Source organism: Phodopus roborovskii, unplaced genomic scaffold (assembly GCF_943737965.1).
Source record: "Phodopus roborovskii unplaced genomic scaffold, PHOROB, whole genome shotgun sequence".
In the NCBI taxonomy this organism is placed as follows: Eukaryota; Metazoa; Chordata; class Mammalia; order Rodentia; family Cricetidae; genus Phodopus; species Phodopus roborovskii.
Genome location: NW_026126082.1, coordinates 115586 through 138592, shown reverse-complemented (window position 1 = coordinate 138592; position 23007 = coordinate 115586). Strand labels below are relative to the sequence as shown.

The window sequence follows — 23007 nt, the reverse complement described above, 5'->3', positions numbered from 1 at the left end:
CAGAAGAAACTTCAGAGTTTCTTTCAGCTGACAAAAACTCAAATCCTAGAACCAAGATAAAACCATGGATATCTAAACCTTAAGACAGAGATTCTGCCTCTGATAATGAACTAGCTATTATAACCAGCCTTCCTGCTAAAAACAATTAAAATTTACTTAAAGAAAAAATTGCCTAGTGCACAAATGGACTTTGGGAGACCATTCCACATTGAGTGATACTCCCTCAGCCTAGACACATGGGGGAGGGCCTAGGCCCTGCTCTAAATGATGTGACAGACTTTGAAGATCTCCATGGAAGACCTCACCCTCCCTGGGGAGCAGAAAGGTGATGAGATAGGGGGTGGGAGGTTAGTGGAAGAGGAGAGGGAACTGGGATTGACATGTAAAACAAGACTGTAAAAAAAAAAAAAAAAAAAAAAAAAAAAAGAAAGAAAGAACTCATTGGAGAGCTACCAAGACAATAAGTAATGGCAGGGCCAACAACTAAAGAGAGAGAAAATTTCAGAGATGAGCCTTACAGATCCACTTTTCCTAGAAATTATGGTTCTAAATGAGGAAAATTTAGGATAAGAAATTGCAAAGAGTTCAAAATACTGATGAGTTCTGGATGACAAAATTATAACTGAGGACATGAAAGGGTAGAGAATCCCTGTGAAGTATTCTCAGGTATATGATGGTAAACATACTAGTAACAAAAATAGAACCAAATTATTGTACTGGCTGGTTTTGTGTGTTAACTTCACACAAACCAAAGTTATCAGAGAAAAAGGAGCCTCAGTTGAAGAAATGCCTCCATGAGATCCATCTTTAAGACATTTTATCAATTAGTGATCAATGGGAGAAGGTCTAGCTCATGGTGGGTGGTACTATCCCCAGGCTGGTGGTCCTGGGTTCTATTGGAAAGCAGACTAAGCAAGCCATATGTTACAAGCCAGTAAGCAGCTTCCCATCATGGCCTCTGCATCAGTCAGCTCCTGGTTCCAGGTTCCAGCCCTGCTTGAGTTCCTGGCCTGATTTCCTTCAATGATAGACTAAAATGTAGAAGTGCAAGCCAAATAAACCCTTTTCTCCCCAACTTGCTTTTAGGTCATGGTGTTTCATCACAGCAATAGAAACCCTAACTAAGACAATTATATAGGAACTAGAAGCCTAAGTTTTAATACAAAGTGATCTGGTAGTTCTACTAGTTAGACTATAGAAAACCACCAAAACCCTTTCTGTCACTATAAGCAAGAAAATATCAGATAAAATATAAAGGAAAATATCTGTTAAATATGAATACAAAAGTAATTTCAAATAAATTATGTCCTAGAGAAAAACAATTTATTAATTGAGCAGAGATTAGTGACCATTCTTCTCATTTGAGACAGAGAAAAGTACATGATAGGGCTTTGCCTGAAGCTTAACTCTGCTAGTAGAAGTGAATAGGGCTTATAATAATAATTATGTGGGTATATGAGATAGGTTGAAACATGTAGAAGTCTTAAACAGAATTGATTCAACTCCACTATCAAATGTAAGCCACAAGTTTTGCTAAGAACATGGAGAATGAGATTTGAGCTGAAAAGCAAAGAGAGCTTCAGCATTTCATATTTCTTAAATCTAAAATTCATGATAACATGGGAAATGTGATGACCATTGGGCAGCCGTCACCTTGTGCTCATACCCCAACGAGAGAAAAAGAGTAAATAAAAAGGCAAAGAAGGAATTTTAAAAATAAAGTAGGAATATAGTTCTGACCCAGGTAACTTCTGAATGGATGGATATGTCAAGCCTTAAAATTTATATGAAATACTTCATTGAATAATGAACTAATTCTCTTTTTAAAAATTTTAGGCAGGGCTTCTTGATATAGCTCAAGCAGACTTGGAACTCACTCCATATCTCAGCCTGGTCTCACACTTGTGATTTTTCTACCTCAGTCTTCCTACTACTGGGATTACAGGCCTGGATTATCATATCTGACTCTTATCTATTCTCAAATGCACATGGAACTCTCTCCCCAAGATAGACCACATGTTAGGCCATACAACATCTTATCAAAATTTAAAAGTATTTTTTCTGATTACAGCATAAGGAAACAAGTAATGAATGGTATGAGGAAAAGTAGAAAATCCACAGATTAATAAATTAAACCAGATGCTCTAAAACAACAAATGGGTTAAAGAACTCATAAGAGAAATTGGAAGAACCCTGAGACAATGAAAACACATTTAATCTATTATGAGATGAAACAAAAATAATATGATGAAGAAAGTGAACACTGATTACTTTTTTTATAACCATGAACATGTACATTGAAAAAGAATTAATAGTAAAAGCTCAGTGGGCAAAGGTATTTGTTGCACAAGAATAATGACCTGAATCAGATTTCCACAACCCAAACAGTAGAAGAACTCCAGAAATTTGTTCTCTGACCTTGATAAGTGTACCATGGCATAGTACATCATGAGACATCATACACATGTGCATACAAAAACACATATGCATACACATGTAATAAATATTTTTTAAAGTTGGGTGTGATGGTGCATGCCTATAATCTCAGCACACAGGAAGCACAGGCAGGATGAGCTTTGAGTTCAAAGCCAGCCTAGCCTAAAGAGCAAGTTCTAAGACAGGGCTACTCGGAGAAATCCCATACCAAAAAAAAAAAAAACAAAATAAATACATTTAAAGAAATCTACTTTGCTACAGATAAAGAGTTCCAGAAAATTATCTATTTAAGACCCTGTCTGAAAATGAAACAAAAATCCAAGCACATTAAAATAGAGATTAGGGCTGTTAAGATGGTTTGGAGCATAAAAGACTTTGTCATGAAATTCTGACAACTTCAATTTAATGAAATGAAAATTACAGTAGAACAAGAGAACTGACCCCCAAAACTTGGTCTCTGACTTGCACGCCGTGTGTGCCATGCCATGTGTGTATGTACACACCATACATAAACACAGTAATAATAAATGAAAAATAAGCCAACAACCCAATTTCATACACCAAAGAGAAAAATTTGACTCAACCTAAACCAAGGAGAAAGAAATGGATAATAAATAATAGATAAAATAGAACAGAGAACACAAAATCAACAGAGGGAAACAAAAATTTGCTTTTAAAAAGATGAACCAACAAACTTTAACAAAATAAACTAAGGGGGAAAGGAAGGAAATGAAATGAAAATTAGGGTTGGAAAGGATAAGTAAAACCTATGACAATTATGGGGCTGGGGAGATGGTTCAGAAGTTAAGAGTTCTGATGCTCTTGTAGGGGACTATCTAATTTAGGATTTCTATTACTATAACAAAACACTATGACAAAAAGCAAGTTGGGGAGGAAAGGGTTTGTTTGGTTTATACTTCCATATCATGTTTATCATAAAAGGAAGTCAGGAGAGGAACTCACACAGGGCAGGAACCCAGAGGCAGTTGATGATGCGGAGGACATGGAGAGGTGCTGCTTACTGGCTTGCTCCCCATGGCTTGCTCTGCCTGCTTTCTTGTACAACTCAGCACCACCAACCCAGGCATGGCACCACCCACAATGGGCTGGACCCTTTCCCACTGATCGCTAATTAAAAGATCTTACAGGTCTGCCCTACAACTTGATTTTATGGAAACATTTTTTTTTAATTGAGGCCCCCTCCCCTAAAATGACTTTAGCTTGTGTCAAGTTGATATGTTTTAAAAATGGTAGATACCAGGTGCAGTACATCATTTCTGTAATCTTAATTACTTGAGAAGCAAAGACAGGAGGCTCTTAAATTCAAGTTCCTTCTGGGCAACTTAACAAAACCCTGTCTCAAAGTAAAATTTCAAAAGAGGAATGGAGATGTGGCTCAGTTGACAGAGTGCTTGCTTAACTGTATGAAGCCCCAGATTTCATTCCCAGCACTACATAAACTATCAGTGGGAGCAGATGCCTGTTACCCTAGCACTTTGGAAAGTTTATGTGAAAGGATGAATGAAAGAATGAATTATCTGTTAATCCTATAAAAAATGATATTCACACCTCACACCTCTGTAATGTAAAGACAGACATATTTAACTTCCATATTATCTAATTCATTTATATGCTTTCTCATGTAGTTCTCAATGCCTTAAATTTGACAAACAGGTGGCTATGTCACACATCACCTGAGTATACATACAAACATCTAATTACTTAACCAATGAGTACCACAAGTGGCTATTTCTCTGAACATGAACTTTAATGGTAACTCAGTTGCACTAGCATTAAAAATCTAAATTGCATGCATTACTGAAACTGAATTTTAATATAGTAGGAGAAAAATGACTACACAATTGTCAGCTCACCAGTGCCAACTAAGAAGGGGGTATCAGAGTTCTCTAGAGCAGTGGTTGTCAACCTTCTTATTGCTGGAACCCTATAAAACAGTTCCACGTGTGGTGATCTCTAACCATAAACTTATTTTTGTTACTACTTCATAACTTTAATTTTGCTACTGTTATGAATAATAATGTAAATATTTTGGGAAATAGAGGTTTGCAGAGGGGTTTGCCACATAGGTTGAGGACCACCACACTAGAGGAATAGAACTGATAATATATAATACCATAAAGGGACTGTATTAGATTGGCTTACACAATATAGGCTGGTTAGTCCAACAATGGCTGTCTTCATACCAGAGAGACTAAGAACCTGGTGGCTGTTTGAATCATGGAGCTAGATGCCTCAGCATTCCCAATCTGATGCTGAAGACCTAAAGGATTTCTGAAGAGTTTCTGGTCTTCAGTCCATGACAAAAGTCCGAAAAAACTGGATTCCAATGGCAGCAAAGAATGGTAACATAGAAGCAGTAGGAGCAACAGAGTAGGTATACTCCTGGGCTGGAAGTAAAGGTAGGCAGACAGAAGCAGCACCAGTTCTCCCTCAGGTCTTTTTACACCTAGGCTGTAGTCAGAAGGTATTACCTACTTCCTTTGGAGGACATTCCCTATTTACAAAAGATCATGAAGTATGTCTCACAGTTGATTCCAGATTCAAGCAAAATTAACCATGGCAGAGAGCAATTAAAACATTTAAGAAAAGTGGTGTGGGACCTGACTTTGGGATAATCTTACTTTACACTTATCCCTGCTTTATAAAGTTTTTAATTTCACCCAAGGTCTCTGTACTTAGAAAGGGCTTTTAGTTAGTAGCAGTTCTAGATGATGCCTCCAAAAGTCTTTGCACTGTGTGGAAACATTTGATGTACTATTTCTTTCAAAAAAGTCTTTACTTGCTTTCTTACAGTGTAGCATTCACATATGGAAAAATATAAGCTATCTCTAAATGTTCAAATCATTCCCTGTTATTGAGCATGCTGCACTGTATTAATTAAGTTGGGGACTATAAAACAAGGCAGATTCTGGTTACTTAACATAATTTTGAAACCACATCACCAACTCTCTGAGTATGCATAGTGTGAAGGAGACTTCTCTTGCAATAGAAATTTTTGTGGGTGACTATTTCCTTACCTTTGAGGAAATTATTAATGACACTACCCCAACTTCCAAAACCCAACAGGCAAGCATCAACTCCTTCATTGTGCTGCCTAGTTTTTATGTCAAGTTAGGGTCATCTGAGAAGAGGGTAGCTCAATTGAGAAAATGTATCCTTAAGATTGGCTTGTGGGCAAACCTGTGGGGCATTTTACTGCTTGATAATTGATGCAGAAGGGCCTAACCCACTGCAGGAGGTGCCATCTTGGGCGGGCAGTCCTGAGTTGTATAAGAAAGCAGGCTGAGCAACTGTCTTAATTAGGGTTTACTATTGCTATGAAGAGACACCATAACCATGGCAACTCTTATAAATGAAAACACTTAAATGAGGTGGCTCACTTAACAGTTTCAGAGGTTCAGTCCACTATGATCAAGAAGGGGAGCATGGCAGTGCGCATGCAGATATGGTGCTGGAGCTGAGGGTGCTACATCTTGATTCACAGGCAACAGAAATCCACTGTCACACTGTTGGAAACTTGAGGAAGAGACCTCAAAGCCCATCTCCACAATAACACTTCCTCCAACAAGGCCACACGTCCTAATAGTGCCACTCCCTTTGGGGGAGGCATTTTCTTTCAAACTACCTCATTCCACTCCCTGGCCCTCAAAGGCTTATAGCTATATCATAATGCAAAATAAATAAATAAATACAATGCATTCAGTCCCACTTCAAAAGTACCCAGTCTCAGAGCCTATCACAGTCTCAACACTGTTTAGAAGTTCAAAGTCTCTTCTGAGACATGGAAATCTCTTAGCTGTAATCCCCCTGTAAAAATCAAAATCAAAAAGCATAGCACACACTTCCAACATATAATGGCACAGGATATACACTACCATTCCAAAACACAGGGAAGGGAGCATAATGAGGAAATGCTAGACCAAAGGAAGAATGAAACCAGCTGGGCAAACTCCAAACTCTGCATCTCCACATCTGATGTCAAAGTGTTCAGATATCCAACTCCTTCCAGTTTTGTTGACAGAAACACACTTTTTTCTCTTGGGCTAGTTCCACTTCCTGCTAGCAACTCTCTTCAGCAGGTATCCCATGACTCAGGCATCTCTAACATCTTGGGTTCTCCAAGGCAATCCAGGCTGCAACTTCATAGCTTCACACAATGGCCTCTCTACTAGGCCTTCCTTCAGGGACACCCCTGACACATGCCTGGCCTCAGTGGCTGTCCTTAAACAAGGAGGCAACTTCTATACCCTGTTTCTTCTAAAGCCATAACTACGTGGCCAAAGCTGCCAAGTTCTGCTGCTTACTGGAGCTAGAACATAGCCCCTTTATTTAATTACATCTTTACCAGCTTTCTATTTTCCTTTACTGCCTAAGCTTGGTTGTCCTTGAACTTGATCTTTAGACCAGACTAACCTCAAATTCAGAGATCCACCAGCCTCTCTGCCTTCCCAGTGCTGGGATTAAAGGCATGTACCACCACACCTGGCTCTAAGCTTTTCTTTAATTCTTTTCCACAAATTGGAAATTTAGCTGGGTGGGATCCTGTCCTGAGGTCACTGCTCCCTTTATTCAATTACTTAGTCTGTTTATCTCCTTGAACACAGGATTTAGGTTCATTCCACTCCCTAGTGCTCTTTTTTTCTGCAACCTTACTTTTTTTGTAATTTACCATGTTCAGCTTGCTAGTTTCATTATAAGTCTTCATTAGCATTAACACTAATGTCTACACAACAGTCCATACTAGGCTGTTTTGAGATTTCTTCTGCCAATGAAAGTAATCCAATTTCTTCATTTTAGCCTCAAGCAAACTCTTTGGACAAGGGCAAAAGGCCGCCACTTTCCTCACTAAAATATCACAACAGAAATCTCTAGGCAGCACACTAAATTTTTTCTCTGAAATCTGAGTGAGTCCTGACAGTTCAAATAACTCTTAGTACCTCTGTTTTCCATGATTAAAACATCCCACTGCTTTTACAACCCAAAGTACCAAAGTCCAAATTTCTCCAAACAAAAACACATGGTCCAGCCTATCACACCAACATTCCATCCAGTCCCTGGTACTAACTTCTTGTAGCAATACCACACTGAGTTCAGCATGGTTAATTTCTAATTACAAAAGTATCAATAACAAAAATAAATAAGACAACAAAAAAGCGCTCACTTTTGGCTGCACACTAATGTTTTGGCTGCATACTAAAAGATGTAGAGAAGATCAGCTGGCCCTGCACAAGAGTGTTCCATATTTACAAATAAAAAAGTAAATAAATTACCCATAGTAAATAATTATCCATATGCTCATAATTATGGGGTATTGGAGTTACTACCATATATGGAACACTGCTATGTGCCAAATACAAATATGATAAATATTTGATCTGCATTACCTCCATTAATTCTGACAATAGGCATGCAATACCACCTCTGTTTTATTTACTTATCTCTTATTTTTTTACTATGAAAGATTTTTTTTATGTTACTGAGTGTTCTGCCTCCATGTATGTCTATTCACCACAGTGTACTTGTTACCCAAGGAGGTAATAAGAGGCATCAGATACCCTGGGACTTGGGTAGCAGATGATTGTGAATCATTGCATAAGTTTTGGGAATATACACGAGTAGCAAGTGATCTTAACCACTGATCCACTTCTCCAGCACATTACCTCTCTCTTTTACAAATACAAAAATCAGACATTTAGCTGTGCATGACAGCACATGCCTTTTATCCCAGCACTTGGGAGGCAGATGCAGATGGAGCCAGCGTAGTCTACATTTTGAGTTCTTAGACAGCTAAGGATCACATAGTGAGATACTGCCTCAAGAAAAAAAATCATATGTTTAGAAAACTGCACTAACTTTGCTAGACCATGACCACAGGGCTAAGTAGACAGTATATTTGGCCTTCAAAGTCGGGTTGTTGAACTCCAAAGTGTGAGTTATAACTGCCACAATACATTCATAAATTGTTGTTTCCATTCTGTCTTGTATCCAACACAAATAAAACTGTTACAATCTTAGGTCAGGCTTGTATATGTAATTTCAACATTCAGGAGGCAGGATCAGGAGGATTGCTACAAGTTCGAGGCCAGCCTGGTCTATACAGTGAGACCTGGTTTTATATAACAATAAAATACATTGCTCTTCAGAAAGACTGGAGCAGCTGGGAGTCCCATTTACCACCACCAATACAGAACAACAGCCACATCCAAATTGAGCATTACTTAAAGCAAAACTAAAACAAATTTGATAATCTGACAGGGAAAGCAACATGTTATCACTAATTTACAGCTTATCTACTGTCATCCATGTTTTCATTGTTTGTAGAGTTTTGAATTTTTATATGGTCAAGCCTGTCAATCTTCCACCATGCCCCATTCCCTTAATGTTATATACTTAGAAAACCTACCAGTAATTCAAATGTTCTTCAGTTCTTCACTCACAGCCATCTAAACTTCTTGTTGGAACACAGCCAGTTAAAATTGAAACTCATCACAGATCACTTTCAAAAGACTATGAACAGATGAACACTTCTACCTTATTTCTTTCTAATATTTTATAAAAAGAACACAATGGGAAAAAACAAATTTTCTATGAAATGTTTGAAGAGTTTGTCTGTGGTGATACACTATTTATGATTCATTAAAGCTTGTCTGAGGTTTCAGCATGCAAAGCTAGCTAGCCACAAGCCATAGAGGTCTGGCAGTGTTGATACAGACCTTTAATCCCAGCAGCCACAGTAGCTAGCCATAAAGCTAGGCAGTGGTGGCATACACCTTTAATCCCAGAACTCAGGAGACAGGCAGATGGATCTCTGCTAGTTCAAGGCCACAGTGAGCTGTATGAAAGTGATCCAGTACTAAAGAGAAACAGCTCACACAAAGGTGATCTCAGCACTTGGGACCACACGCCTTTAATCCCATCACTAGGAACGTATAAAAGGAAGAAGCAAAGGGTTTGATATGAATATTTCGTTTCCAGAGAGGGAGTGTTATTTTCTCTAAGGATTTGTGGAGAGAGCATTGCATTCTGAGGATTCACGGAGCCAGTCTGAGGTAGAGGTAAGAGCTAGTGGATGGTTGCTTTGCTTGTCTGACCATCAGCTAGAACCCCCGTATCCATCTCTGGGTTTTTATCTTTTGTGTTACATTTTTCTATTGACCTAAAATAGAAATAGTCATCAGATTGAATGAATAGAATAAAATTCCAGTAGTTCTTGATCTTATGTCAATGCCTTCTTGATTGGGTCAATTTCCTACAATATATTGTTACCTATCTGAAATATGTCAAAGATGTGTTTAAGATTCCCTGTAGCATTCTCTGACTGGAAGAGTCTCCAGGTATCTTTCATCAAACTCCCGTGTTCTAAATCAACTGCATTTACCTCCTCTGTCTTTACAACTAGAGTCAGACTAGGGGCACAGGAAAAACTGAGAAAGCCTGTCCACTGGAAACATTAAAGTAGTAATTGGTATGCTCTCCACTAGAAAAGACATTTTTAGTTCCATCATGTTCAGGATATTTACCAAACAGCATATGTTCAAATAAGTGACTTGAGCCAGGACTATTTGGAGAGTCTGACAATGAATCTATGTTCACAAGTACTGCTGCTGACTTGTCTAGAGTGGGATCACTGATCAGAAGCACTATGATACCACTGATCAGTTCTAGTCCATAATATTCTTAGTAATCTTGGTCTTCTATGCTCTGTATAAGAATACTACCCATTTTGCTATAAAGGCATCTCCCCAGTCCATTAGTATATATTATATTATATTAGTATATTAGTAATTTATGTCTCTCTTTTCCAAGACAGAATCCTATTGTTTAGCCCTGTCTGGCCTAGAACTCAATATGTAGTCCACGTGGCCTTGAATTCACAGAGATCCACCTAACTCTGCCTTCTCAGTGCTGGGATTAAAGGTGTATACTACCATGCATGTCTTTATTGATTTTGACTTTTTGAGACAGGATCCCATGTAGCACAGGTTGGCATTGAACTTGCTTTGTAACCAGGGTAATCTTGAAGTTCTGATTCTCCTGCCTCCACCTGCCAAATACTAGATTATAGTCATTTACCACCTAATCCAATATTAAGACTTGTTTGAGACAGGGTTTTGCAATGATCTCAAGATTTGTCCTAGGCTGGACGGTAACTCATTATGTAACTGAGATTTTCTTTGAACTCATGGCAATCCTCCATACTCAGCCTCCTAAGTGTTTGGATTACAGCAATGAACTATCATGTCTAATCCTAAAAATTTTTCATAATATCTCAGACAGTTATAAAATTCAATCATATAGGCTATCCTTTCACACACACAAGTTTTATGTTTTACAAACGTTATCTACTGTTATTCATGTTTTGTTGTCACATCTATGAAAACTCAATGTCATGAAGATTTAACCTACGTTTTCTTCTAAGTGCTCATGGCTTTAGCTTGCACATTTAGTTCACAGTTTATCTGTAGCTAATTTCTATATATGCTGTCAAAGCACCACTCATAGAAGAAAATGTTCACTTCTCATTCAATGACATTGGCACATGTGCTGAAAGATAATTTGGTTTTTATTTTGAGTCTCTGAATTCATTCCATTGGTCTATATCTATATTGATTCTAGTTTCACACCATGCAAGCCAAAACTTATTTCTCTGATTTCATCTTCTTTTTATCAATATTGGTTATTCCATGCCTCTTAGATTTTATAATTATCTTTTCCATGTCTGCAACAAAAAGGACCTTTGGAATTACATAAGTATTTCATTGACTTGATATCTTTGGGTAGTATTATCATTTAACAATATTAAGTCTTTTAGTATATCATTGTATTGGTTAGTTTTTTGTTAACTTGACACAAACTAGAATAACCTGAGACAAGGGAATTTTAATCAAGAATTGCATTCATCAGATTGGCCTGTGGGACTATTCAAAACATGCAAAGCAAAGCAAAAAAGAAAACAAAACAAAATCTATGCAAAAAGCAGAATCATTATAGCACTCTAGTTCACATTAGTTAGTTAAAGAGGGAATAACATTTACCTAGTCATAATAATAAAATGTATTTTCTATTTTTTTTTTTTTTTTTTTTTTTTTTTTTGGTTTTTTGAGACAGTGTTTCTCTGTATTGCTTTGGAGCCTGTCTTAGAACTCACTCTGTAGACCAGGCTGGCTTCAGACTCACAGAGATCTGCTTGCCTCTGCCTCCCGAGTGCTGGAATTAAAGGTGTGTGCCACCAATGCCACACTGAAATTTAGTTTCTATTATAATCAATAAATACACAAAATATACACAATGAAATTATGGTCCCAATCTTGAGCAAAGACGTTTGTAACTATGAAAATTTAGTAATCATGAAGAGCCAAATCAATATTGTCTAATGTCAATTGTTAATACAATACAAAGGCAATCTTTAGGTGGGTGTGGTAGCCCATGTCAGAAAGATCAACACAGAGGAAGCACAAGCAGGATGATTGTGAGTTCAGACTGGAATACATAAGACCATGTCTCAAAACACAAAAATAAAAATAAGTAAACTTTATTAAAGATTAGAAAAGTAACCCTCCAAAATGAAAAAATAGTTAACTACATTGTAGAAAATGGAAATGGAATGGTATTAGTGACCATCACCTTTATTTGTGACAGAAAAATAAAACAAAAACAGTAACAGAGTTTGGGTTGCTTGTTTTGTTTGTTTTTTTAAGATAGGATCTTGCTATGTAGCCCTAGTTGGCCTGAGATCCACCAACCTCTTCTTCCTCTGTACTAGGTGGGAGGGTGAGATTAAAAGTGCCCACCATCATGCCCAGCAATAGATTACAATGTTTTGGATTTGTTTGTTTAGCACACTGGTGTTTTGCCTGCATGTATGCCTGTGTGAGGGTGTCAGATCCACTGGAACTGGTGAAACAGACAGCTGTGAGCTGCAATGTAGGTGCTAGGAATTGAACCCGGATCCTCTGGAAGAGTAGTCAGTGCTCTTAACCACTGAGCCATCTCCTCAACCCCTGATTACTATGTTTTAAAGAGAAAATTAATCTATACAAACATTTTAATGAAATATTACAATTCTGAAAAGACTTTTATGACAAGAAGGCAAGAGTTTCATCTCTATGGTAAACGTTTGCCTAGTATTAATTGAACACTGAGAGTTTATATAGTAATAGAGAAGTATCTATAAAAAAATAAAACTCTAAATTTCTTCTCATCTGCTCTTTGTTTTAGAACACCCCAGTGAAAGGGAACTAGCAGCACAATACAATTTGGGAAATGTGGAACAAGAATATGGTGATATAGCTATAACAAAGAGACTATTTATTTGATTCCAGCTTCCTAGACTTTCACAACTGATAAAGAAATTCTAATTTTTCTTAGAACTGTTAGTAAGAGTAGAAATATAGTACTATTAGTGTCTTACTTGAGAAAAATTAAATAAAACAGAACAATCACTTCCATGACTAGGCATTAGTCCATCAAAAATAACATCTCTGTCTGTCATACTTACTCTGAGCTTTTTTGGGCTTGTATGGATTGGAAGCAAGTGTAGAGTACCCGACCAGTCTGTTTAAAAAACAAACAAACAAACAAACAAACAGAAAGGCAATGTCAAATGCAAAAGGATTCATTTTTGTTATTTTTTTCTTGAGATATACTAACTGGGTATCTTTACTCTGTATGTCTCAAGAAAAGATACCCAGTTAGTATTATACATTGTATATGTATTAAATATACAATGTATAATAATTGACTCAGTATAACAAGCATTTCTATCTTCAATAATTAATCATTTTTTGTTTATTTTTTGACACAAAAAGTTATCGCCTCGGCTGTCCTGGAGCTCAATCTTTAGAACAGGCTGGCCTGGAATTAGAAGACATCCACCCTCCCCCCTCTGGCTCCCAAGTGCTGGAAGTAAAGGCATGAGCCACCACGCCCAGCGGACCATTGTTCCTTTTTGTATTGGAAATTTCATAGCAATTCAGTGGATTCTAACTTAAAACTTAAAGGCTTTTATGGACATATTAGGCTAAAAGAGGTTCTAAAGGCTATAGAATATGCCATAAATCACTTTCTGTGAGAAGGATCATATACATAATTAGTATGAGTTACAGGCAAACATCTTCTCATGAGATAGAATTATTAACAAATATGAGAACCAGGAAAGTGATTAATCTCATTTATTTATGATGACAATAAGCAAATTAAATGGTGACAAATCCAAAAGTATTCCAAAAAATTATAAAGTTCCAGATATGGAACTGTAGTGTTTCTGGAAGACAATGAATTTATGGAAAATATCCATTATTAGAACACTTATCTTCTCCACACCAAGGTCAAGGCTTAATTATCTTTTGCCTAGATTACTGACAATATCTTCCTAACTACTTTCTCTGATGCCATTAATTTCAACCTTCCCACTCCAAACCTAGAGTGATTCTATTAATACATAATACATAATAAAGTCACCCTATAATGGCTTCCCATCTCAGAGGCTAAGTAAAGGCTTTATAAGAACTAGTTCCCATTACATTTTGGGCATCTTTAAGGATGACCAAACCAGAATACTTCCAAGAGATAAAAAGGCTGGTTAAATGGGACATTGCAACATAACTATAAAAATTAAGACTGAGGCAAACTGGAATACATTGTCATGGTCTTCCTCTCTTTACTACAGCCACACGAACTTCCTCAAAGTTCCCTCAAAATGCTACACTCACCATAGAGTACTTGCACTTGCTATTTCCTCTGCCAGGCATAATCTTCTGCCAAGAAATACTCCCTTACCTTCTTCCAATCTAGACTCAAAAACCCTTCCCCCTGAAAACTGTCCTGGCCTAACCCTAACCCTGAAAACTGCCCTGGCCATCCTATTGAAATTGCAAAGAAATTTTTCTCTATTCTGTATCTACTCTGTGTACAAACACACACACACACACACAAACACACACACACACACACAAATGTGTATGTACACATACACACTTACACATACAATACCTTTGTGTTTTTGTCTTCTATGAAACAGGAAAAAATAAGACCTACAAAGCCTTGATCCATCATTTGGTACATTGCTTGTGTACGAACATCTGAAATAGTAATAAAAATATTCTGTTAATAACCTGTAGTTAACAGATTTTATTTAGAGATAACAGTAATGATTATTAGTTAGTTATCTTGTTAACATTCACATTCTACAGGCAAAATAGGGATATATTGTAATGATAATATAAATGTCTGATGGGACATGTCCTTCTGTATATATGTTTCTCTTACTGGTTGATGAATAAAACACTGATTGGCTGATTGGCCAGACAGAAGTGTAGGCAGGGCTAGGAGATGAGAATTCTGGGAAATGTAGGCAGATGGAGTCGTCATGTAGAGCCCAGGAAGAGAGGAGGCGCCAGGCATTCTCTGGTAAGCCAAGACCACGTGGATATACTTACATTAAAGGAAATGGGTTAATAATTAAGACAGAGCTAGCCAATAAGAAGCCCAAAACACCAGCCAATAATTTTATAATTAATATAATTATTTGTTCATTTGGGGCTGAGGGTGACTGCAGGACTCAGGCTAGATAGGAGAACCACCCGCAACAAATGTCAGAACATATTTTGCCAAGTTAAATAAATATTATGGAAAGTTTGCTATTAACTAGTAACTCTAGGCTACTTAGCCCAAGAATGGCCCTACTACAAAATGTAGCATAGATTAAACAAACAAACAAAAAAAATCTGAAAGCTTCAGCTATCCCCAAAACTTGATAATTTCCTGTGAACTACAAGACAGGCTTTGGTAGTAACAAAAATATTGCTTAGAAGGAAAAGCCTTTTGATAACCATGCTATGAAACTGGGGAAATAAGCCAACACTGCAACCTTATATATAACACTTACCAACATGGGAAGGCCAAACAGTTATATGAGGGTGGGAATGATACCAGCCAACAACTCTCATGGGACGGCCTGTTAGTTCAGCCAACCTGTATGTTTGTCAAGGCATTTTTGAAAGAAGAAAATCCCTGCTTATAATAAAGGCTCAAAATACATAACTAAGGGTGAAATAAGGTTGATGCTCAGAACTTCAAATGTTATACACTTAAAGTCAGTTTTTTCTTTACATATATCTCATATTTATATTACATTGTCTTACTGCAATTATTCAAATATTTGGTCATTCAAATCTTAATATTCTTTGCAAAAACAGCTTGTTTAAATCTTCATAATTTATTTATATTTTCAATTTGAGAATTCTGTCTTCTTTGTCTACTCCTACTTTCAGTAAGGAAATATAAAAAATAAATGTGTGTGTGCAAGTGCACATGCACATACATGTCCAGTGGTTCACAACCTTCCTAATGCTGCAACCTTTTAATACAGTTTCTCATGTTATGGTGACCCCCAAACATAAAATTATTTTCATTGCTACATTATAACTATAATTTTGTTGCTGATATAAATCATAATGTAAATATTTGTAGAGACAGAGGTTTGCCAAAAAGGGTCAAGACCCACATATATGTATATATATATATATATATATGTATATATATATATATATATGTAGTGTGTATATATACATAATTTTTTAATTTATTTGATTTCTCTAAAGTAAACTGTCAAATGTTAAAAACAGCAAAGTAAAGTGGTTGCAGGCCATACAAAGTCCATAGTTCATTTTCCCATGTCCTATAAAATACTTCTTATTTTTCGTACAAATTACCCATATTAAAACACAACCAATGATTGCCATTTTGGCTGAAGTGAAATGGGATCACAACATAATTTTGATTTACATATCTTTGATGACTGGATGTTAAACACTTTTAAAATATTTATTGGATGGTCATGCTTCTTCTTCTAAAAAGATCTATTTATTTTTATTTCATTTGTGTGTTTTACTTGCATGTACGTATGTGTACCATGTGCATGCCAGGTACCCAGAGGTTTATTCTTTTGAGAACATGAATCTATGAAAGAGAATGTAATGCTATTTTTTCCTAGTTTCAACTCTGTTAAAGTTTCTTCTTTTTGTATAGATAAGTGAATAAAAATGCAATTGAGGAACTGAAGAGGTTCACTGGCTGCTCTTCCAGAAGACCTGGGTTCAATTCCCAGCACCCACATGGCAGCTCACAACTCGTGTTTCTCTGTGCCCAGTGAATTACTCAAGACATGTCCAGTGGATCCCACTTGAGTAATCCACTGGGTACAGAGAAACACAAGTGTGTGAGGGAAGAACTTGAGGTGTAAGAAAAAGTAACTGCCCCTAACAAGGGTGATGGTAAGTAATTACTGAGCCCTGGGAAGCAGAATGGATACCAGCAGCTATTTCCCCTTACATCTACCCTGCCAAGGTAGAGAGACAATCTTTTAGTAGATAGGGAGCAAAGTGCTTAGAAGGGCCCTATCTTAGTAGTGAAGAAAACCTCCTGTACTCAAGTAGCTCTGCTCTACACAGTTATTCCTGAAAAGTCTCAGATGCTCTCCAAGTTGCTCAACAACATCCTAGAAGCCAGTTCATGGTTCTGTATAGCGATACAGAAATATTCAGGAGATAAGAAAAGGTAGACTGTGACATCAAACCCCATGTGGCCAGGAATACAAAGCAGCAGGAAATGTAAGGTAAGGAGGAGAAGAACACATTTGTCATTATAAGGGGTTAGGTGTAACAGGGAAACATTGGGTGTGAATATGAAAAGGTAGCATGAGAAAATTGTTTTATATCTTTAAAACTTTTACTATTATTGTGTGTATGGTTTCTACAGATGCATGTGCCACACTGAACATGTGGAAACCAAAGAACAACTTTTTGTAGCCAATACTCTACCATTAAGTGGATTTCAGGGATAGAACTTAGGTCACTAGGCTTTTGTGAAAAGCACCATTACCCATGAAACTATCTCACTGGCCCCCAGTTTTGAAAGTTGGCTATTTTGGTGCCTATACATATCATATGCCAAAGTAGCATAAAACTATAAATATTCTAACATTGTTAATATCTTAGTTTCTTTTTATGCTATAGTTTTGTAATATATAGCCTATAGGCAAACTGGGTCTAGGTTTCCATATTAATTTTTAAATTCTAATGGATTTATAAATTTTTCAGAAACAGAATTTTTAAAAATTTAAATGGTAAACAGGTTTAATAATTAAATATGAAAATATAAAAATAACTATAATTATATTAAGGAGCACATAACAGTAAACATTTACATTCCCATGTAAACAGGAATAATATCACTACCCTTCTTACAAAGATAATTTTCATAATTTATAAAAAATCTATTGAAAAATTATAAAATCTATAGAAAAACAAAGGAAATAACCAGATAATTTTGTAAACATATCAACTACTAAAAATGAAAACCTAATTTTAAGCTGCATGTAATTGAACACATCTTTTATCACAGCACTCAAGAGGCAGATGGATCTCTGTAAGTTTGAGGCCAGCCTGGTCTACATAGTGAGTTTCAGGCCAACTGAGTTACATAATGAGACCTTTTCTCAAAAAAAAAAAAAAAAAAAAAAAAAAAAAAAAAGAAGAAGAAGAAAGAAACAAACAAAACATAATCAAAAAAACATCTATCAGTGTGGCAGTTCCTCAGGAAAATGGGAATTGGTTTACCACAGGACCCGGCAATCCCCCTCTTAGGCATACACCCAAAGGATTCACATCCATGCAACAAGGACATCTGTTCAACTATGTTCATAGCAGCATTATTTGTAATAGCAAGAACCTGGAAGCAACCTAGATGCCCCTCAATTGAAGAATGGTTAATGAAGATGTGGCACATCTACACAATGGAATACTACTCTGCAGAAAAAAATAATGGTTATCTTGAAATTCCCAGGCAAGTGGATGGCACTTGAAGAAACCATCCTGAATGAGGTAACCCAGTCACAAAAAGAGGAACACAGTATGTACTCACTCATATATGGATTTTAGACCTAGATCAAAGGATCACCAGCCCAAAATTCACACCACCAGAGGAACTAGGATACAAGGTGTATTCTAAGAGATTCATATAAAGTCCCTCACAGAACTGGGAAGGGACAAGTCCCCCAGAGCTCAGGTGAAGTGGGAGGGGCAGCGAATGGAGAGAGAAGTAGGAGAAAATGAGGGGGAGGAAAGGAAAACATGTGCGACCAGGAAGATTGAGCCTGGTTAGGAATAGAAGATAGGAAAGAGAGAGACAGAGACAGAGATCATAAAAGAGGGAGCCAATATTGGTTTGAAGATAAAATTGAACACAAAGAAAGGTCTAGAGAACTACAAGACTGCTGCCAAATAACAATTTGAGCTTCCGTGGAAAGGCTATCATAAATGCCCTTCCCGGAGAGTGAGATCAACAACTAACTTATCCATGGAGCCCTCAACTAATGCCTGTTGAAAACAGGATCAAACACCCATACATAAACACTGAATCGAACTAGAACCCAGATGCAGATGGAGAGGACAAGACCATGCGGCAGAAACACTTACAGACAGCTTACCTGAACAAGGAGGAGCTAACAGCCACTAGACTGATAGCTGGGAAGCCAGCATGGGACTGACTCAGGCCCCCCTGAATATGGGTCTCAGTTAGAAGGACTGAGCAGTCTAACGGACCTCAGATAGTGGAACCAGGATGTATCCCTGGTGCACAAAAGGACCTTGCGAACACATCCCCCATGGAGAGATAACTGCCTTAACCTAGAGACAGGAGAGAAGCCCTAATCCCTACTTCACATGACCTGTCTGACCTATATGACCCCAACTGGATGGCATTTCCCTACATATGGAATTGGGATGGGGGGATGGGAGGGGAGGGTGGCTAGAGTGCATGTGAGAGGACAGAGAGGGTAAAAGGCAGGGAGGGAGGGAGGGAGGGAGAGGGAACTGGGATCGACATGTAAAATAATAAATTAAATTAAAAAAATGCTTTGACTCCAAAATTTAAGTTCAAGGACAAGTTACTGGGGAAAAGGATTTCTATTTTTGTTTCCACAGAAAATGAAAAGATGTGGATTCCTTCCAGACTAATGTGGTTTGATCACGCCAGACCGCCTGAAACAGAGTAAAAGGTGATCCTACATTCAAAACAGCTGGACAAAGCAGGCCTACAGACTACAGCCAGGATTTCTGAATCTTCTTCAAATCCCCCATGACAGCGCCCCTTACCAGCAGGAAGTAGTTTGGAAAGAACGACGCCCAAATTCCCAAATATTGTGTATAAATGTTTGTTTTCATTTAATTGGACTTTGTTATATAAAATAAAATAAAATAAATTTCCTAAATTTACTCATAAGTAAAACATAAGTGAGTTCCAGGACAGCTAGAGCTACATAGTAAGACCCTGTCTCCAAAAAAAAAAAAAAAAAAAAAAAAAAAAAAAAAAAGGAAAACAGTAGTTGAAAAAATAAAACTATTTTATTTTTGAATCAGAGTCTCATTACATACCCTAGGCTGGCTTCCATCTTGTAAGTACTGGGATAACAAACATGTACCATCATACCCTAGCTGACAATTTTTTTCCTGGGCAGATTAGATAGTGAAACACAGAAGAAACATTAGATGAGACATCACATTTGGGGGCCTGTTGTGTCACTAACATTCCAGTTTCACATAGAGATGGAATGCTGTAGTAGTTCTACAAGCTGACAACCAGCTTGCTCTGTAATCCTTCATGAAGTAATTAATAGCATTTGTGTTCAGGCTTATATTCTCTATAGAGATTATTACACTGGGACTCAACAGAATGAGTGCACATGTGCATATTCTAGAAAATGCTAGAAAAATTTCCAAAGCTTTGGTTGGAAAAATGTACCTGATAAAGTATGTCAACAATTTAAATTCTTAAATTTGTTCAATAAATAACCATGCAAAGGTTGAAAGGTAGGAAAGATGAAATCAAGTAGGTCATGTTAGGAGAATCTGTTGATAATTCTTCCATACCAATATAGGATTTTGATTGGAAGTTAAGGCTTGCACTTTTTTGTGACAAGGTTGGTACATTAGGAGCTGGAGAGATGGCTTAGTGGTTAAGAATCTATACTGTACTTGAAGAAGATATGCGTTTAGTTCCCAGAATCCATTATCAGGCAATTCACAACTGCCTGTAACTCCAGCTCCAAGGGATCCAATGTCCTCTTCTGGACTTTTCAGGTAACTGCATTCACATGTGGTATACATATAAAATAATAAAACATATATTTAAGATTGCTGAATTACAAATGTTGTCATGATATACAATGAAGTAAACTATCCTTTGTTGACATAAGTAAAGGTGTTTTAGACTCTAACAAATTCTTCAGAAGTGGCAAATAAGATAGCCTGTAGTTTAAATATTCTGAAATTATGAATACTAATGCTATCAGATTTCAGTTCTCCAACTGATACAGCAGAGTGACTACTCTGTGTTCAGAAACTCTGTAATGATTGTGACACCAGGCTAAAAAAGCAGCACTGATGATATTGCCAAGATTAAAAAAAAAAAAAAAAAAAAAAAACAAAAAAAAAAAAACCTATCAATGTCCAACAGGAACAAAAGATTTCATTATGGACAGAAAATGCATAAAACGTAAGAAAAAAAGCTATAGGAGGGACTGAAGAGATATTTAAGTGGTTAAGAGCTCTTGCTGCTTTTCCAAAGGACCCACATTCATAAACTCCAGTTCCAGGGGATCTGACACCCTGACACCCTCTTCTGACCTTAGGTACCAGGCACACATAGGCAAAATGTATATATTTGTTGTAAATAACAAATACAACTTTTCTAAGAAACTATAGTGGCAATTTTCATTTCTGTTTTATCTAATTTCTCAAATACTTAAGAAATTTGTACAGATAGTTCTACAAGCTACAAATTGGTTCAAAAGTAATGTAAATGCACAAAGCATAAATATACTTGAATATGAAATATTATGTGACTAGTAAGAGAATTTATTTTTATATACAATCAATCCATGATCTCTGAAAAGAGTATTTTAGAAGGTTGTATATAAACTAGAATATTCTGTATCTTACTTACATTTCAAAGTATTATAAAATATAAAATTTAATAGAGAAAAACTTGATGAGATGTCAACAAAATACTCTAAATGCATAAAAAAAAAACCCTTCAAATCCTAAAACCTAGACACAGGAAAAAGGAAGTAACATTATTGCTTTTGTATTTCCTGCCTGACTGGAACACTATACTCCAAGTAATAAGAACATATTGATGGACCAGCCAGTGGTGGCACACATTTTTTTAAACCCAGCACTTGGAAGGCAGAGGCAGGTAGATCTCTGAGTTCAAGGCCAGCCTGGTCTACAGAGTAAGTTCCAAAGACAGCAGGGCTATACAGAGAAACTATTGTATTGAAAAACCAAAAACAAAGAATTGTTAACATAGAAATATGTTAAATTCAAATTAACAATTTATTAGAAAATGGACCTATAAACTGGGAGGTGGTGGTACACATCTTTAATCCCAGAACTCAGGAGGAAGAGGTAGGCTGATCTTTGTGAGTTCAAGGCTAGCCTGGTCTACAAAGTGAGTTCTAGGACTGCCAGAATTATTATAGAGGGCCTGTCTCAAAAAACAAAAAACAATCAAACAAAAACACCCAAAACCAAAATGGACCTATAGATAACAAAAATTGTAAAATTTAAATATAAGTAGTATACATGCATAGTGTATGTATGTATACTACTCTGAAAAGTATACAAAGGACCCAGATATGATGGCAGTTGATATCTGCAATCCCAGCACTCAGGAAGCAGAGGCCAGACCAGCCTAGGCTACAGAATAAGTCCTTGTTTTAAAAACGCCAAAATAAAAAAGTACAAGAAGTATTTTAAAATTAATTTTCTCCAGTCTATGCACAGATAGAACCAGGACAAGGTTAACTTAGTCCAGGAAAACAATAAACCACTAGAAGCACTGATAAAGTTAACATGCCATAGATAAGGCATGGAATTCAAACTACAGAAAACAAATCATTCTTTGGTTATCTTTAACAAGGAATAATGTGTTCAACTCTCTTCATTGCATTTTCTGAGGGAAAGTTTCACAAACTAATCTTTTCAGGGATAGTGAACAACCTAGAAATTAGAAAAACTGGAAGGGCAGGAAGGAATAGAGTCAATGTGTAGAAGGTAGGGGAAAGGGACTACCTATACATCTCACCATTGTGGTATTTTACCCTGGGTCCTGTGGACATTTACAAGCATGACTGTCCAAAATTTTTATCTCTTCTGATAAAAGAAATAAGAAAGGAAATTCCGATTAACCTGGGATGAGGAGATGACTCAGTTCACAAAGGTACTTGTTTTTTAAGTGCATGGCCTTTTATTTCATCCTCAGGACTCATAACCTAGTCAAAATGGCTATTATCAAGTAAACAAGTAACAGGCCTGGATAGATGGCTCAGTGGTTAAGATTACTTGTTGCTCTTGCAGAGCATAGAAGTTCTGTTCCTAGCACCTAAATGGTGGCTTACAGCCATTTATCTACAACTCTCATTCCAATGGATCTAATGCCTTTTGACTTGTGCCGGCACCAGGCACACACATGGTACACATGCATATATGC

The 23007-nt window shown here is 36.9% G+C and overlaps 1 protein-coding gene across 4 annotated transcripts in view; it reads right to left on the bottom strand.

Annotated features, from left to right (window-relative positions):
- Brcc3 (BRCA1/BRCA2-containing complex subunit 3) overlaps positions 1-23007 on the bottom strand; it is a 36151-nt gene that overhangs the window by 5727 nt on the left and 7417 nt on the right. For all 4 annotated transcript variants that reach the window (XM_051179408.1, XM_051179407.1, XM_051179409.1 and 1 more), the window contains 3 exons: positions 15344-15431; positions 14449-14537; positions 12956-13011 (listed from right to left, as the gene is read on the bottom strand). In XM_051179408.1, the coding sequence (XP_051035365.1) occupies positions 12956-13011; positions 14449-14537; positions 15344-15431 (233 nt within the window). The remainder of the gene's footprint in view (positions 1-12955; positions 13012-14448; positions 14538-15343; positions 15432-23007) is intronic.